An 18,553-nucleotide genomic window follows, 5' to 3' on the forward strand; every position below is an offset into this window, starting at 1 on the left:
AACTACTAAAAGGACTGGATTAATGAGAATAAGCTAAATTACATCTGTTTTTAGTTTAATCCATTTTATATTTACATCCTAGATGGCCTCAAACTAAGATGCATAAAATTGCTAATGTATTTCATAAATGATTGCAGAATCTCAAGCTGTCAGACCTTGCATTTCTGTTAGCACATTTTTGATTCAAAGGTGTTTGGAAAGAGAAGAGAATGTATATCAAGTGATAATATTTCTATTCTAATTAATTTTCTCGTGAATGATTTTTCCTTTTCTGTTCTAAATTTATGTTTTATCCTTTAACTTTTTTTTTTTGGTTGCAATTTTTAAATCAATGCTTAAGTTAATCAATGCTACTCTCAGGCTCGTGACAACATTTAAAGCTGGCTTAATTTCAGTGTTATTTCAAAACTGCAGCCCAGCGTTTTGTTCCTCGGTTTGTGTGCTGTGTTGAACCAGAGCTTGTCATTTCGTGTCGTGGTCTGCTTAATTCTTTGTCTAGTAGTGGTAAGAATGCTGTTGGAAAACTGGCTGTTTGCTTAAAAAAAAGATGGGGTTGGAAATCCTAAATGCTGGATTTTTTAAAAAGGAATTTTTGGTTTCTGTGTGCATAAATTATTAATTATTTTTCCCCATTGATTAGCACTCGTATTTCATTACTCCTGATATAACTGGATTGCCAACAATCCCTGAAAGTGTAAGTATGCAGTTTCTTTTTTAAATATTTAGGAGAAGTATCAACCTCATTCTGTGGGTAGGGCTGAACTCTGCTTTTATCAATAGGAGATGTTTTTTTTCCAAGACTGTTTTTAGAATATGATTGATGTCTATTATTACAACCTTTAGCTAGTAGTCACCGTTGCATTCATCATTAACCCATTTTAAAGCATTAACAGGGCATTTTTGACCACTGCTATATCCACCCTTTGTTCATAATTACTTGGCTTGTTTGCATTTATTGGGATTATTTATGTAAAATATATTCTGCTTCTGCACCTCGTGTTACTTGAATACCTGCCCTTTAAACACTGCGCTGCTAAGCTGCAAATTCAGCTGTCAAGATATGCAGCTATTTTTTGTGTAAGAAGGCATTGTTTCAGGCTTTCTGAAAACATGCCGTACCTGCTTACATTTGGATGGTAACCATGCACCAGGAATGGTTGTTATTATTATTTTTTTTTTTTATGAAGACTTGCATTCTGTAGATGTTAAATCCTTGATGGTGCTGTGGGTAGACTGCAAATGTGAAATCTCAGGTCACATTCTCTATGATGTGTTTAGCTGGGTAACATCTAATAAAAGAGCTTCGAAACTTTCTGCTTTCCACTCTTGCATTTAAGTCTGGAATTGCGTGTGGGTGTAGAGATGTGCATTTTTACACTTTCAAATAATAACTTCCTCCTGAAAGTTCAGCTTCTGGGGGGGTTCACCAGAGTACAAAATCACGCGGTACCGCGGAACTCGTTCTTGGTGGATGTTGCGGTGTTGGCGCAGAAAGCGTGACAGAAGTGCGCTCGCGGCCTCCGCGGCGGTGGTGCGCCGGCGAGGCGTGGTGGGGAAGGCCTCCCCGCCGCCCGCTCCCCGCCGCGGCGCTGCGGGTGAGAGGGGAGGCTGTGCCCCTCAGCGTCCCGGGCGGGCAGCGGCTCCTGGGCCGGGCGAGGGAAGGGAGCGGAGCCGGGGGAGCCCAGGCTGGCGGGGAGCGGTAGGGTGCTTGTAGCAGGGAGGAGGCCTGCGGGTACCTCTGCGGGGGTGGAAAGGAGTCTGCGCCAGGGACCCAGAGGAGATGGCGCGGCCCTTGTTGCAACCCGGAAAACTACGGAAAGTTGCTGGATAGAGGAGTAAAAGAGAGGACCCTTGTTGCAAGGGCTCTTTGGGCAGGACAGGGCTTAGTTTTTAAATGTTTATTTTCATCTGTTTTGGCTACGGGTTGAATTCCTCTATTTTAAAGAATCGTCTTGTTCTAGCTTATTATTTGGGGTTCTAATAAAACATAGCTTTGGAGGTTAGAAGGTGTGTTATGTGTTCAACTTGAAGAAAATGTGGGGAAGCTTCACTCTGGACCTCTGGCTGATGGAGGATCTTGCGATGGTGCCACTGTGGATTTATTTTTCTGATTCTGTGGGAGAAAGGAAAAGTAATTTTCAAGGTGCCTTTCTATAATTAATTTTTACTCCATTTATAAAAGTCTCATCCTTCCAGTATGAATCAAAATAGTATGGTACTAATGGAGGGTTAGAACATGCAGGGAGTGAAGACGTGAGGTAATTACAGTAAATTAGCAATAAAATGAATTTTCTTCTTCTTTGTTGTAAGATTCACATATTTCAGGGGCAGTAACTTTTCAGATGTAATGCAGAAATAACTGTGACTGTCTCCCAAAGATACATTGGTCTGTACAAGATTGCAAACTCTTTTTACCACAGCTTTTGCAACACAGAATCAGCGTACCATTATCAACTACAGTGTTAGGGGGTGTCCGAGGTAAATTGGACTCAAATTATCACGGTGCGTCAGCCTCTGACAATCAGTTAAAAGTAGCACTTGAAAGACCAGAGTTTCTTTCTAAATGGAGTGTTTGTGCCTTAAAGCTCTTGTTTTTCTCCCCTGCAAAATCTTATGCAGCATGGACCAAGAATAACTCTATACTCTGTGTCTTCAAATTAATAATGCATTTCTGAATTTACATGAAACTGGATCATCCGTTGGATCTTTGTTTGTGTCTTCGTTTGTCTCTGCAATATTTTTTTTTATTTTAATATTGCAGTATATCCAAAATGCAGGTCAACCTTCTGATCATCATCCGGGCTTCAACTGCAGTTAGCTTTCCGTATAGCGGAGTCTGTAAGGAGACAAACCAGCAGCTGGTGAACAGCAGCTCTGCCCACGCCGCGCTCCCTGACTGCGGAGGGCCGTGAGCCGGAGAGGCCGCAGCCAGCCGCCGTGTCCTGGCCCCCGGGGGGGTGGTGGAGCTGGCAGTCAGGGGGGTCACCCCGCGCTGAAGCCTTTTTCAGGGGTGCATTACCTTGCTGCCATGTCTTGGCCACATCCAGTACAGACTAACGGTTCCACTGTTCAGATTTCCTTGGGTTGGGACATATAGTTGATAGGCCTCCTACATCAACGTTCGGTGACATGTTGTTCCTGAGAAGAGATGAGTAAGAGTTCTGGTTGCAGATACGATAATGAATGTGTGAAATTGAATGTTTTGTATGTTGTGGGATGTATTAGTATATTTTCATAGGTATTCTCCGATGTTTACAAAAATTTGCTGTTTTCCTAGGCATTTTTGCTGGTAGCTGTTTTAGCTTATTCAGAACTTGTATGTCTCTGGCACTGTGCCATGCAGAAATACTGTTAAGTTCAGCTGGAACACAGAGATCCTTCCCCCCCCCCCCCCCCCCCCCCGGGCTTTTTTCTCTTTTCCCCCCGCTTTTGTGTTGTCTGCACTATAAATAAGAGGTGCTGGTGACTTTGCTTTTCATTAAACCCCACAGTGGGGGTAGCAGTGGGATTCTCATCGGGGGCCAAAAGGGTGGCTGCAGGAAGGACCCAGTACCTTCCACCAGTGCTGCCGGACTTCTGGTGTCCTGGCGCATACAGCTCAAGCAAAAGCTTGGTGTTTTTCAACAGGCTGTTTTGCTGTACTTGAAGTAGAATAAAATGTGTTGACTTTGGGAGAGCCTAGCAAAATAGCAGAGTTTTATTACTGTAGCTATGACAGAACAGTTTTTGCAGTGGTGGAAGATCTGTTCCTGGGTTGGAGGTAATGGTTACCTTAATAGCATATGGTGCTATTGATATAATACTAAATTTCATATTTTTTCAAATTTGGAAAAAAAAAAAGGGCAAATCTAAATTCACAAGCATAATCAAATGAGCAAAATATTAATAACTTACACCGAAGTTAGTTTTTCATTGGCTTTAAAACCCAATCAATTATTCTTAAAGCATACAGATTTTAATGCAAAGGGATTTCCTTCATGGTTTTGGGTTGGTTTTTTTTCCCCACCTACTAATTGGAAAAAATTTTTGTAAGTAATATATAAAATGTTCCACTTAGCTACTACTGTTGCTATATTGTTAACATCTTATTTATTTAAACAGAGAAACCTCACTGAATATTTTGTTGCTGTGGATGTGAACAACATGCTGCAACTTTATGCCAGTATGTTGCATGAGAGACGAATCATTATTACCTCTAGCAAACTAAGCACTGTAAGTACTTCACACATCTCCTTTTAAGTAGGATATATTGAACATTTCACAAAATGACCTGCAGACCTTTGTGGTTTTAGATATGTTCCATGTGTACTTATAAGACAATATCTACATACTTTTCTGATATATGGTTTTAGTCTGGCTCTTGAAGTACAAAAGTCTGATTTATATAAGACCTACTCAGATACATTAAGTCGGGTTAATTATTTTTCTTATCAAGAGATGAGAGTTCTTTAACTCTCCTGAGTTCATTTCTGTGCCTTCTAACCTAAAAAGAATTCTTAAGGGCTATTATAAGATCTTTATTATTCACTTGTGGCTTATTCCATTGGAGCTACTTGAAAGAAATCAAGGGTCCATAATAATAGCTGCTATCCTAACCTGGTAATAGGTAGATTCATCTTTGTTAGAGTGGTTTGGGAGTGCATACTGTAATAGCTTTGATTTGGAGCAGCTCTTCAGACTGATAATAACGTACAACTCAAAATAGCATTTTTTTTTTTTATTAAAGGTTTTAAGCTACTGCCCACATTAAAATGCTTTCCCCCCCCCGCCTTATGCCTGCTTAGACCACTTAAAAGAATGTTGTGTTTCATTTTGAAAGTATACCTAAATATTCAGATGTTATTTTGTTTTACTCTTCACAGAATCTTATGGGTTTTTAAAATATCGTATATTTTGAAAATATTCCCAAGATTAATTTTGCATTAGTACAAGACTGTCACTTTATAACCAACATTCACCATAGAGTATATTTGTTATGCAGAATCTTTAGCCTGTTAAGCACAGTCATTGAAAATACCTTTTTTTTTTTTCAACAGTACTGCATAAAACATTTTGTTTAATATGCTTTCTATGGTAGAAAATCAAGTCTATGTTCCTGAACACTGCTAATTGTACTACCAAAAAGATTAACAATAGGTACAAGGTTGGATATAGTACTAAAAATAAGTATTTTCAAAGTCTTGCAGGTGCTGATTTCCAATACATACATGTGCATGTAAGGAGCAAGAATTTTTGGATTATAAATAGTGGATAAAGCCCCTTTAAATTCTTTTGAGTCAAAAGTAAATCGAAGATAGAGAAGATTCAGAATCGCCATAAAAGGCTGGCAGGTTTTACAATTCTAGGTGGTAGTAGCAATTATATGACTGCCTTATTATTATTTTTTTTTTCAAAACACCACAGTGTTGGGTCCCTGAATCTGCAATCACCGTTGCAGTTAGGGGAGTGCACGAAGACAGCACTTTACCAGTGGTTTGCAGAATATGGAGCTAAGTAAGTCCATGGTGACGGGAGAGTAAAGGAGACATGGGGTCATATAAGCAGAGGCCACATGAACAACTGAAAGCCAGAAAAATAAATACTGAATGAATATAAGCAATCTTCAAATTACTAGTCTATGATATATTTTTAACCAGCAAAGATTTTACTTTATCTTAGGAAATTTCCATATTCTATCACACTTTTTTCTTCCCCCTGCCCCCCACCCCCTGAAATGGCTAGGGGAAGGATTGGGTGTTACAACACAGTAATGAGACCACCCAAATGGGCGAAGAGAATTTGAAGAGAAAGCCCTTTCAATGAACCTGGCTTAGTAGAAGTTCACGTAGCAAAACCGTGGAATCAAATTATTTTTTTTTTTCTTCAGTTTGCCAGTCTGGGACCCAGCTTGCTATATTAAAAAAAAAAAAAAAAAAGAAAAAAAGAAAAAAAAGGAAAAAATGCACCATAAAAAACCCTCAGCTCCAATGATGCCCCAGTCAAACCTCTTTTACTGCTCCAGTAGACAGGAGATAGGAATCATGACGGCAGCTCTGTGCCTGTGGAAGATTCATTCTGCAGGTGGGCGCGTGTCTGTCTGCTTAACACGATTTAGAATCGTACTCCCAGCCTACATTTGGATCCTCTTAAGACTTGTTTTTGTTAGGCTGAACATCTCAGCTGATCTCTGTTGCTATGATATGACAAGAGAAGAGGAGGTATCAGAATCACACTGTGCTGATCTAGACCACCTCATTTCTGCGTTCAGATTCCAAGCTCTTTGGAAGTCATTACAGAACAACAGATATAATATGCTGGTTGTGAGAAACTTTAACTTTGTTGAAAATTCAGCTGTTTATTCCAAATCTTTTCATGAAGTAATAGTCATCTTGATGGTGTCCTCACTTGAAAATGATTTATATCACTCTCCTGGACAAGGATAAGTAGCAGTAGCAGACATTTGTAGTGGCGTTTGGATGTCCTGAAGAATGTCCCCAAGGTGTGAATGTAAATAGTAGATTGCAGGTCAAGTCCAAAAAGAGATAGCACATCAATTTCACTTTCTTCTGCTTACTTTTTCAGTCTACTAGCATTACTGCCACATCACGTCGGATCCACTTTTGATATAGGACTGGGTTAATTTTCATTTGCACTAGTGAGTTCTGATAAAACAGAAAAATAGACCTGGCTTATCAGGAACTTCAGTGAGAACTGCTACCTGCAGTTCTCACCTCTTTCATAAACAGAGCAGGACTGATGCAAAGCTTGCTTCTTTACAGGGCAATATAGTTTAAAAAGTAAATTAAACACTTCTCAGTATCTCCTGTAAGAATTTAACTGAATTGCCAAGAATGACTAAATGTGTTTTTGGCATAAGATATTAAAATGTTGGATTGCGCAATATAGTACAAATAAGCAAATGGAGTGTATTTGGGCATTAGCATTTGCTAGCTTTGTGCTGTTTTACTATTGTGTACAAAACACAGCAGACTGGTACTTTGTGTTGCAAAGGTCATGTTTTAATATTCCTAAATTACAGCTTGATACTTGAAAAGATTATTTGTTCAAAAATAATGCTGTCAAGTACAACTTTCTGTTAAGGGAGTTGTGCCTTATCTTTGGGGTTAACTGAATATCAAGTGTTTATGTCAGTTCATGAAGACTGGGTTGTGATGTCACCTTTGAGTTATCAGCTCTGTTTTGGTTCACTATCTCAGGGCAGTGACTGATAACAAAAGGCATAATTCAAGGCCTTACTCACTTTCTCCTCACCCTTCTTGTGGGGGGCCAGGAATGGAAAACTACACTTACTTATGTACAGGAATTTTGTCTAGCATTTCTGCCCTATAAATTTCATGCTTTCATTATACTCAAGTAAAGGATCGGTCCTGTTATGGAAAAAGCGGGGAAAATGATGCTATATTTAAAAAGAAGGTTTACTTTGGAGGAAAAAAGAGAAAAGAAGGTTGCCTACTTTAAGCTGTTGAGTAGAGTTTTTTTTAATTTAAAAAAAAAAAAAAGCCTAAGTACCATTTTATCCTGAGGGTGTTTCAATTGTCAGCTTATATTTTATTTTGTCCAAGCAGGCTTTGTTTTATATGCATCCTCTGGTTTTTGCAATTGTTATGTATTCTTTGCATCTTTCTTTAAATTGATTTTTCTGTGTTTTTACCCCCTTTAAAAACTCCTTTGGTGGAGATCTTTGTCTACTTGCCCTACCAATTACTACCAAAAATATAAGTGGAAACTTCCTACCACTCCTTTCTGTCATAGCTTCTGGGTCATTATTTGCCCTAACTGTTGATTCTTTTATTAGCTTGACTTTCCAACCACTTTAATAATGTGATTATCACCAACCTCACAGCTTGCTTCAGGCTTAGTGGTAGAGTGAGATGGATTCAGCTAGCCTGAGGATTATGCTTTGTAAGATCTGTTTGTAGCAAAAATTACCATTTCTGGCTTTTGAAGAGTAAACTATGAAAGAGAAACAAATTATATGGCTTTGGATTAAATGAAAGGATGAATGAAACAAAGGAATTGATCTATTCACAGAGGTGGCTGTTAGTTGTTTCACTTCAGCTGTAAAAGGAAGACCTTTCCTAAACGTCATGCTGTATGTTCTTGCACAGCACCGTTTCCTCACACGTCACTGCATCTGCATGTATTCGTATTAGTTGCATGGAGCTGTACGAGTTTCAGTACAAATAATTTTTTAATTCAGTCTTTATATAAATTATTAAAGTGCTGGGGATGGCTTTTCCAGGAAGGCTGAACTGCAGCATTGATTTTATGCATGCTGGAGGCAGGCCCTAGATGTTTCGGCCCCAAGTGCACCTGCTGTGGTAGTCTACCAGAACATCATACCGCGCTCTCATGTATTCAAAGCAAAGGAATAAATCATGATTTACAACAGTGCATCAGTTGACTTATTGCTGTTTTGTGACCGGAGGTAAGAAGGATTGCTGTTTAAAGCCATGTCATCGGTTCTCAAGTCACTCAAGCATGAAAGCTTGTCATATGCCTCTGTAATTGTACCTCACCAGTCTTTCCCTAACTAGTCAGCTGGGGCTGTGCGTTTTGTCTCAAACACCCGGCTGGCCCGTGTCTGACAGGAGCTTTCTCATCATCCTGTCAGTAATATGCTAACTAGAGTGTATCTTCTGCGGCCTACACTGGCAGGTGGAAAGGATGCTACACTTTAAAGCAAATGTCTAAACGTTACGTCCATTTTGACCAGTATTTGTTTCAGGTAATACAAGTCTGATGTGTCTGAGAGCACGGTGGTTACGAAGTTCTGCTTTGTGCTGGCTGTAGGTTTCTTTGGTGATCCCTATAAAAACAAACATATATGTCAATAAAAGATACAGTTGTTTTTTTTTATTGGTGGTGAAGGAGCACTGAATAGAAATTTACGCACAAACATACATTTGTGGAATCACTTTTACTGTTGCTTATATGCAAAGAGAGCTTTCTGCAGTTGCCCTCGGTTGCCATAATGAGTTGGACTGAGCAGCGGCTTCATGTTCCTTGCCTCGTTAGTCTTGTTCAGGTATGGTCACACACGTGGTCGCTCAGGCACTGGGAAGATGCGGAGGCTCCTTGGAGAATGTAATACCAGCCACTAGAGAAAGCGAAATGCCCCTTACTGTAAACACGTCTGTTTCAATCACTTCGCTCCTCCTGCATCCGACCCTAAATCCGAGATTCTTGAGTTTAGTCCAAAATCCGTATGTCCCAAGGCAGTAATATCATGAACTGAATCAGAAGACAGCTGTGGTGGTTGTCTGTTTGTCTCACTTCACGTAAATATCTCTGCGGTTTACATGTGGAGATTCATGGATATGGTTAAAAAACCTGCCGAGCAGCGCTTTGTGAGTAGGCCAGATCGCTGGGATGTGGTTTTGGAGCACAGTGCACGTTAGTGTGGAGCCTGGAAAGACAGAAGGCTCCTCTTTTGTATTTTTATGTTTCTGAGTTCAAAGCTGGTTATTTATGGAGCTACTTCTCTGGAGCAAACTAAGGATCCAAGACAGTGGAACAGTTGGCTCCGTACAGGCCTTCCATGTTGGAGAAAATAATGGCATTGGGAGCTGTCATACAGCTTAGTGACGTCCTCACATTGCCTTATGCTAGGGTGATGCTCCCAGTTCTGAGTAAACGAACTATAGCATCTGATTTATTTTAATTGTGCACTGTAGTGCAGTCACAATTTCATCTAAAAATGTATTTATGAAGTGTATGGCAGATCCATTGTAAATAATACTGTTCCAATAATTAAAAAAATTATAGATTTAAATTTAATTCGTATCTCAAATTCCTGTGATGTAGTACATAGTGGGCGGAAGTGTGCAAGGGCTAAATTTAGTTCTTGGGAAAACAAGAAATGGATGGGAATTTATCATTAACTTGCAAGGCAGAACAGATATTACGCTGATACTCACTGAGCTCCCAGAAGCATAATTAGAATTCATTTTGGAATATTAGGCCAATTAGACCATTTGGTCTGGGAGTAGATGAGGAGTGGTGTTTAATAATTTTTTTTTTTTTAATAGTTCAGGTGTAAGCAGTCTAAGATAAACTGGGCAGAGGTGCGTGTTGTGGGTGCAGTTAAGGTCCCATTGGGACCCCTGTAGGGAGTGTACTTCTAGCAATGAAGCTGCGGGATGTCAATATGGAATCAAAATGTGGTTAGGATATACAGCCACACCGGGAAAGCTCTCCCAGTCTTGAAGTTTAGAATAGTTTTCCCATTGCCACAGCATAATATTAGGAGAAATAATTGTGAAAGAATTTGTGAAAAGAAATTGAAATGTGCGGTCAACAAATGATTAAAATTCTTCTAATGAGGGGGGAGGGGGAAACAATCAGTTGCAGATTGTTATTACCTGCCATCTATGTAAAACATGAAAAACTATATCACTGGGTTTTATTAAAAAAAAAAAAATTGCAAACCCTAAACAAACAAAACCCAAAAAACCACACTGTAGAAGAAAAACATGTAGACAGAAAGACAGATTGACAAATTCATTTCAAAATTAATTTTTTTGCTTATTAGCACTTTCAGAAAAAAGAACAAATCCAATATTAAGAGAATCTGGGGCAAAAGTTGTTTCTTTTTCCAATTCGTATAATCTTTGGCAATTCAGTAAAAACTGCCGGAACAAAATGCTGTGTAGAGCCAGTGCAGGCGCTGCTGTGGGCATACGCAATCTAAGAGAAGCCTTTAAGTACTGAGTCCTTTATGGTTGGGCTGTATGAGAACTGGAAGTGAAAGAGTCCGTATTCTGTTGACCAGAACTGTCTCACCCCCTAAAAAAAGTACCGCTTAAGTCATTGGTGGTCATATGAAGCATAAGATGTGGAGACGAGTTACTGAATGGTGTGTGAGTGTAATACCAGCTCTCTGTTCTGCTGTGCCATTATCACAAGATTTCCCCTTTTTCATGGTCACTGCTGCTTTATCACTCTTTTTTTCCAAAATTCACCAATGACGAGACAAACGATAACAGTCAGTGGTTATCTCTACTCTTGCTCGCAGTAAATAAGTTGTCTGTCAGCTATTCACAAGGAAGCTGTTCCCTGCTGCTTCTTAATTAGTGTATGGCAGAAGAACATACCATGGAGTTACTCTGGGGGAGGAAATGTTAATAAAAATTATTTTCCTGGAAACTCTCTTTTCAGAAGTGAGAAACATTTGCAGAACTCCCTTATTTTATGGGAGGGTGGCTCTTCCTCCATGGAGACAGGTCATAAAATAAAGGAGGGAGGAAAGGGGGTGTCAGGAGACGGTCAGGAAAAGGGACAAAAAGATGTATATATTTTTGTTCTTCTGTGTTTTTGTGAGAGAGGAATAGATAAAGACATTAGGAAATAAATGAATGTCAAAATGAAAATAAATTATCAAGAATGTTACAGAGATGAAATGAAGAAATATGAGGAAACTGAAATTATTGAACAGATGACATAAAGAAGCATAATTACTTTACTGTAGGATAAACGAATATCAGAAGAGACCTGTTAGTTGACCTAATCTGTAACATGTTAGGGATAAAAGCTGACGACTAACTTCCAAAAGTTTCATTTTCAACTTATGAAAAATACTTAAAACCTTTGTGGGATGAAGAAATTGAGTAACTGAATCAAGTTACGTGGCTTTTTCTATGCCACCCACACCTACTTTGTTATATAGGTACATCTGATTATCTATAAAAGTGCGTGTAGGTCGTTAGTATAGGCACAGTATGCCAGTGGTATTCCTTGTTGAGCGCTCACCTGTCTACTACCACTTCAATTTTATTTTCTGCTCAGCTTCCATTATTGGGAAGCATGTCACTCCTGGAGCCATAGGCAAGGAACAAACCGTGTCTGCAGTCTTTTCTTTTCCTTTCCAAACTAATGCACAAGAATGATGCCATAATGCTGCCTTGTGAATCAAGAATTGCAAGAAAAGAATGAAATTGATTGTATATGAAGTGCTGTCAAATTGATGAATAACACTCTTCTCTTCCCTTTCCTTCCCCCAGAAATAATGATAAAAGGAGGTGAATAATACTTGAAAAACAAAACAAAACAAAAAAACCCCACCCCACCCCCAAACCCAGGAAACAATAAGTTTTTTATATTAGTGTTTCTTCTTCACATTTAATTTTCATAATGGAAAAAGTTAAAATTTTCATCTGTGGACTGGAAATATATTGCCCTTCCCCTCTCTCCCTTCTGTGAGAGAGGAGAGCTGGGGGGGTCTCATCTTGCCCACAGGAGGAAAATGCATATGGCTCATTTAAGGTCCCCCCTCTTTTTCTTCTTAAAGATTATGGGGATGGCAGATGGGGAAAAAATTAGCCAGGAGCTAAATTAAAGAAATGCGTAAGAAGTGGCTTTGGATGTTGTGGCTTGGACAGTATATTCTGTTCTTTTGTTGCTCAATTTTTTTTCATCAGTGACTTCTGACTTCTCACCAATGCCAGCAGAATGGACTAAGTGTATGATTTAGTCCGACTTTTTATTCTTTAGAGCTGGGAAGCGATTTAAACTCTCTTGTAAACTGGCGAAAGCAAGGGCTCCCTTCCCACTTTTACTCCCCGGCAGTCTTCCCCCACCCATTTCTTGAATGGGAAGGTAGGTCTTAGCAACCATTAAGTATCTGTTACGGGTTTGGGGCCTGATCTCATTCCCGATCAAACAAGATTTGGACATGGATGCCCCTCTAACAAAGCTGGTAGTCATAGGAGTTGTAATAACGTAGAGGAGAGGCTTCCTTTCACCTGTACGACTGTTCCCCTTTCAGGAAGCGGATAGTGGTTTCTCAGTAATTCTCGTGAACTGGGAGTATCGGGGTAACGGCAATAAGAGTTGGTCCAGGTTGATGGTAGCTACTGGAGCTGTGGCAAAATGGTGACCCGTCCCCTACAATTTATTGCTATAGGTATTAATAAGTAGATGAGATAAATAAACAGAATCTTTGGCATCTTTCAACATATGTGTGGTCAAGGCAGTGGGTGGGAAGTCGTTCTTTGGCCCAATGGGACTGTGAGGGAGGAGGGAGAGAGCACACCAGTACCCATTTCTGGACATGGTGTTGACAGAGATTGACAGCGTTTGAGGGTTTTTCAGGAAATGGTTTTATCACAGTAGTTCTTTAGTTGCTTACAGTAGATTTTGAAAGGTTGTACGGTATCACAGGTTAATTTTACTTTAGCATTTTGTCTAACTTCTGTTGCTGTTTTTGGCTTTCTGACAAGATTCTGCTAATCAGTTTCTGTCTTTCTAGTTTGTGTGTTTCTAGTTGTGTGCAAGTCTTGCCACCTATGCTCTGCCTCTCTTTTTCTCTCTATAACCTTTGGTTATAGAAAAGGCTTTGAAGAAAATAATTTATATAGATAGAAAGTAACTGCCAGGTAAGTTTTGTGCAGGATACAGAATAATTATTTTCATGTTACTCATTGAAATTATGTGAATAATAGGTATCAAATAAGCATAATGTATGAGTCTGCAGAAAATCTTTCAGTTGAAGTAGTACGGCTCTAGACATGTCACAGTGTTTTAGCAAAAACTAAAATTAGAGGGGGAAAAAGAAAAAAAGAAAAGAAAAAGGGGCCAGTCCCTTTGAAATCCAGGGTAGAAGGGTTCATTGGTAGAAGTGAGCGTTGGGGTAGCAGATACACACATCAGAATTACTGCATCTGCGTGAGGGACAGGGAGGAGCCACACTCTTCATGTTCCCAGGAGCAGGTAAACCTGCTTTGATCAAGTCTTGTACTAAAACTTTTCCTGATTGTTCCTGTTCAGCAGTGCGTAGATTTTGAACAACAGTCTTCCCAAGTGGCTGCTTATTGGCATAAGGTGGAAAGTAACTCATTCTCTAGGATTTGTGCATTATTTCAGTCTTGCAGGGATTTGGGAGTAATCAATTTACTGTCACTCGATAACGAATTTTGCTGACAAACTTTGTAACGTGGTCTCCCACTATTTGGACAGACTGTATTATCACCAGGCATATAGTTCCAGCATTTTTTTTTTTTCAGGAGACAAAGATAAAATTATTTTACCGGAATCACTACAAATCTCTGGAGAAAACACCACATACTTTCCTTGCAGGGTGATGAAAGCTTACATGGTGATGCCGGCTGCAGTGTCTTATCAGAAGAGATCAGAAATAGACCGAAACTTTCAGTTGTACACAGTAATGTTAGTAAATTCACTACTGATAGAATGGGACAGGAAACTTCTTTTTATGTCCAATGCAAATGCTAGGGCTTTCAAATTAAATTTGTTTATTTACTACAGGGTTGAACATTGAAATTTTTTGTTAAAAGTTGTTTTTTAACTAGTTCAAGTCAATTGACTCATGTTTATGTAATTTAAACCCACATTATTTCAAAGAATTTTAAAACCATAATTAGATTTATTTTTGAAATAAAAGTTGTTTAAACTAGAAGACGTTCTTTGAAATGGAGAAAAACAGTCTAAAAAATAAAAATTGTTGGAAGCAGAAATATTAAAAGTTCTGTTCGATATTGACAAATGGGTTTCAACAGACAAAAACTTTACTTAAAAACTGCCCGCCCATTTTATTATGGATAGAAACACAACTCTGGTAGGTCTTTTCCAGTGCAGTGGACTACAGGAGGATGTCTCAACATTATTTGTTGCCTCAAAACATGTAATAAACTATCAGATTTGCAGTAACTAGGTTCTGCAGCACTGTTCTGCTATAATTTAGAATTTTTTAGCAAACTGCAGAGTTGAGCAACGATATATTTGTGTGTATACATAACTATATAGCTAATTTTATTGGACAGATGCTTTCACCTTATATATACAAGCTTATCTGTAAAGGGGATCACAGTTCACAGTTGATGTAATCTCCAGTTGTCGCTGGCAAAATAGGTAAGGTTTTATACAGCCTTGAAGATGACTTCACGATAATTTAGGATAGTGATTACCTGTCTTGAAAAAGAGATTTTTCTGATCTGTGACATTTATCTTCTTAGTTTTTTGTTGGGTTTTTTTTTTTAAAAGGTGGATCTTAATAATTCCTTTTGGAATAGATAGCAATCAACAGACAGGCTCCATGCGAAGGCCTTTTTCCCTAAATAGCATAAAGAATTGTTTTCTGCAAAAGATCTCACCACTTGGTCAAGCAACAGATGCTCATTTCTGCACCTAGGAGCTTGTGCTGTGCTCTCTGCCGTACCATCTCCTCCTTCAGCATTTGGCAGGGTGCCTGCCGGGGCTCTGCCTGGCTCCGCTCCCAAGCGCAGATGCTATCAGATACCCCTCCAAATCCAGTGTCGCCTTTATAGACCTCTGTGTTCCGATGTAAGCAGTCGGGCTCTACCTCGTCCCCGAATGCTCTTCAGATCTCTTGAACTGTCTGGTTACTTAAGGTATGCAGCATTATTCCAAGATTTGCAGTAGTCCCCATTCTATTTAGAAGAGTGAATATGTCAGTTCAAGAGGTAAGTTATTTAAATAGCTAATGCATTTGAGAAATGCAGTCACTGTTGAAACAGTAAAAAAGGCAAAAAGAGAATTTGCCAGAAAGTGTGCAATTTTTAATATGAAATCCTTAATTATCTTACCAGTATTTGCTTAAAGGCAGAGTTGGCAGAGTATTAAAATGTCACACAGTTTGAAGAGCAACAGAATCCCATAGCTGCTTGTATTACAGGCTGTATACAACAGGAAACTATAAAACATATTCATGCCATACTAAAATGTTTGGAAACCTACTGCAGCAGCATAGATGGAAATGTTTAAATAAGATGTTACATTAAGATGTGATTAAATAGAAAAGCAAGGAACAGTACAGCAAAACCTTGATGTGTAAGTAATCGAATCTTTACCTTTCCTGCTAGAAATGCTAAAATTTAGTAGACTTTTTTTAATTACAAATGTTAAATAGATGCCAGTCTGAGTGCCACACTAAAACATAGATTGTAAAATGAGAGTTAATAAAACTTCAGATGTTTTTAAGGAATTATCCACTTCCTCTGTAAAAGTGGGAACTAAAATATAACACAGACATATGCATAAGATAGGAAAATATTTCTTCATGCAAATAGTATAGTCATCTTAATTCATAATTTAAGAATGCCTATTAAGAGGAGGAGGAGGCAGCTGTATACGTTGGGGGATATCCTGTATAACTGTATGCTCAGCTTTATTTCAGCCTGTGATTGAAATACATGAAATGCTAATTTTTATATAGGTAGTTGCGGTTTGAAATTTATATACTATGTACAATAGTATGTGGACATGCTAATTAGTAATTCCACGTCCATTTTGAGTAAAAGAGCAAAAACCATGATACTGAGCTTGACTGCGCTATCAGTAGTGTTAGTTAAACTACAGAGAGAGATAATATGGAAATAAAACTCATAAATCCCACTGTGTAGAAGAGGGATAAGATACTCAATTATTTCTTCTCCCAAATTAATTAATTCTTAGTAACAACACAGTAATTATTAAAATAGCCATTATTATAAGTCTAAAATGAGAGTAATTGCAGAGGTTTGATGTAAAGCTAAAAACCGAGATGTTAATCTGAAACGAAGAGTTTAAATACGGAATTATGATATACTTGGCTTTCTGTAGTGTAGCTGTCAGGCTCGGGCAGTTCGCTGGTCAATAGTGACATTCTGTGTGTCAGTGAACAGAGTCTCCTGATACCTTAACCTGCAGTTCACACATTACTGAAGCTCCAACTGTCGAACATTCAAGTCCCTTGGTACTACTGCAGCTTCCAGAATCTCCTGACTGGCTCATGTTTCATTCTTTGGCAATTTGCTCTAATGATATCCCTCAGGAGCTTTCAGACCCTCTTCTTTTCCATATTTAATCGTGTTATATTAATCTGAGTGCTGAGCAAACTATGCTGCACAAATTGTAATTGTCTGTGATTTCTGATGCAATGGTCTTATAATTTTTTTTTTTCATTTTTAGTGTAAAAATACATGTACAAAATTACAGTATAATTTTTATTTACAAGTCTAAATGTCCAAGACAGCTAGGGTATGAAAGCTTTAACTGCTGATCTGTTCCACAAAGAGGGTTTTTTTCCCCCTGTAAAATCCGTAATGTTTTAGCACTTGCTGTATGGACAGGATTTACATTTTATTTTTAGCTCTTCGTTTTGTTACTGTAAAATTACATGTCTAATAAACAGCACTATTACCAAGTTAACCTCAGATAGTAATTTTGTTGTAATAGAAAACATTAGGACAGTCTTGTCTTTTTCCGTAAGCTTGGTGTCTTCTACGTGGGGCATTCCCTTTTTTTAATTTTTTAAATTTTATTTTATGGGGTTTGTAGTGTTTTATTTACTGGATATAGGCTACCTCATTTTGAACAGTCTTGATGTTTTCTACTTTCTGTTGTAACTCTGTGGCTGCATAATCAAATAAATAAATTTGAGTGACTCACTGATAGCAAAGTGGTATTTGATATATCAAATTTGAATTCTTTCGGTGTTGCAGATTATTTTGTTCACTCGAGGAGTGAACTAGACCATGTTTCTAATCAATTCCATAGATTGTTTTTGTGGGGTGGGGTGGGTGGGTTTTTTTTGTGTTGGTTTTTTGTTTGTTCGCTTGTTTTAGAAAAACACGTTTTGAATGGTAAGCAGATTGTAACACCACCTTTCTTGGTCAAGGAGTCCTTCGTTTTCTGGTGATGCTGGTGCCGGACTTGCCAGTCCCTGCTTTGGGAAGGGAGTTTTGGAAAATTGTAATAAAGTTGCTTTGCTGTCATAGGGAATATTCACCAGATTTTTTTAAAGGTGGTTTGGAAATCAAGATAGTGACACAAACAGCAATTAATCCTGCTCCTGAGTTTAATGCTCTGCTGCGGCTTCATGCATGTTCAGATCAATTCCAGTTGTTCCAAATAGCAGAAACGTGGACCAAAAAACTCCCCTGAGTCTTTCCTGCTCAGCGGAGCTGAGTGCAGCTGGGGTACGCTCGAGTTTTGTGTGTTCTTGGCAGTACTCACGTTTGATAAACATCAAGTAGTGCATGTTTATTTTCTTGTTTTCAAGGAAATAGCTGAGCAGGGCTAACTTTTAATTGACTCGTTAGTCTGACTTCTTGCAAACGTTGTACTTGTATACGTATGTCAGCGTTCTTCATAGATGTATTTAAGCAATTAAAAGTAATTAAAAAATGCTATAATAGGTGGTTTGGGGAGGTTAAGATTCTTACGTGTCTAAAAGTTAATTTAAGGTTTTGTATTTTCTTTTTATTCATATTTTTTGTTGCCAATTCTGTGTGTGTTTATTTTTAGTTAACTGCTTGTGTTCATGCATCAGCTGCATTGTTATATCCAATGTATTGGCAACACATTTACATCCCAGTGCTTCCTCCACATCTTCTGGACTACTGCTGGTAAGACAGCTAACCTGTTATCCCCATTTCTAAGATTCTTACCTGTCTTGTAATTCTAAGTAACTGATGAAAACACTAATTACTTATGTGACTAAATATACAGGATCCAGTTTATGAAAGCACTTAAGCCAATGCTTAAATGATGACTTGAATAGAGATATTTCAGCATGCCTTTACGTGGTGTTTGA

At 38.5% G+C, this 18,553-nt stretch overlaps 1 protein-coding gene across 4 annotated transcripts in view; it reads left to right on the forward strand.

The window, feature by feature from the left end:
* Positions 1–18,553, forward strand: part of DENND1B (DENN domain containing 1B) — a 169,851-nt gene that overhangs the window by 83,759 nt on the left and 67,539 nt on the right. For 2 of the 4 annotated variants that reach the window (XM_076337985.1, XM_076337986.1), the window contains 3 exons: positions 641–694; positions 4,102–4,212; positions 18,265–18,365. In XM_076337985.1, the coding sequence (XP_076194100.1) occupies positions 641–694; positions 4,102–4,212; positions 18,265–18,365 (266 nt within the window). The remainder of the gene's footprint in view (positions 1–640; positions 695–4,101; positions 4,213–18,264; positions 18,366–18,553) is intronic. The other 2 variants (XM_076337987.1, XM_076337988.1) reach the window with 2 other exon arrangements.

The sequence above is a fragment of the Aptenodytes patagonicus genome, chromosome 5, assembly GCF_965638725.1.
Source record: "Aptenodytes patagonicus chromosome 5, bAptPat1.pri.cur, whole genome shotgun sequence".
Taxonomy (NCBI): domain Eukaryota; kingdom Metazoa; phylum Chordata; class Aves; order Sphenisciformes; family Spheniscidae; genus Aptenodytes; species Aptenodytes patagonicus.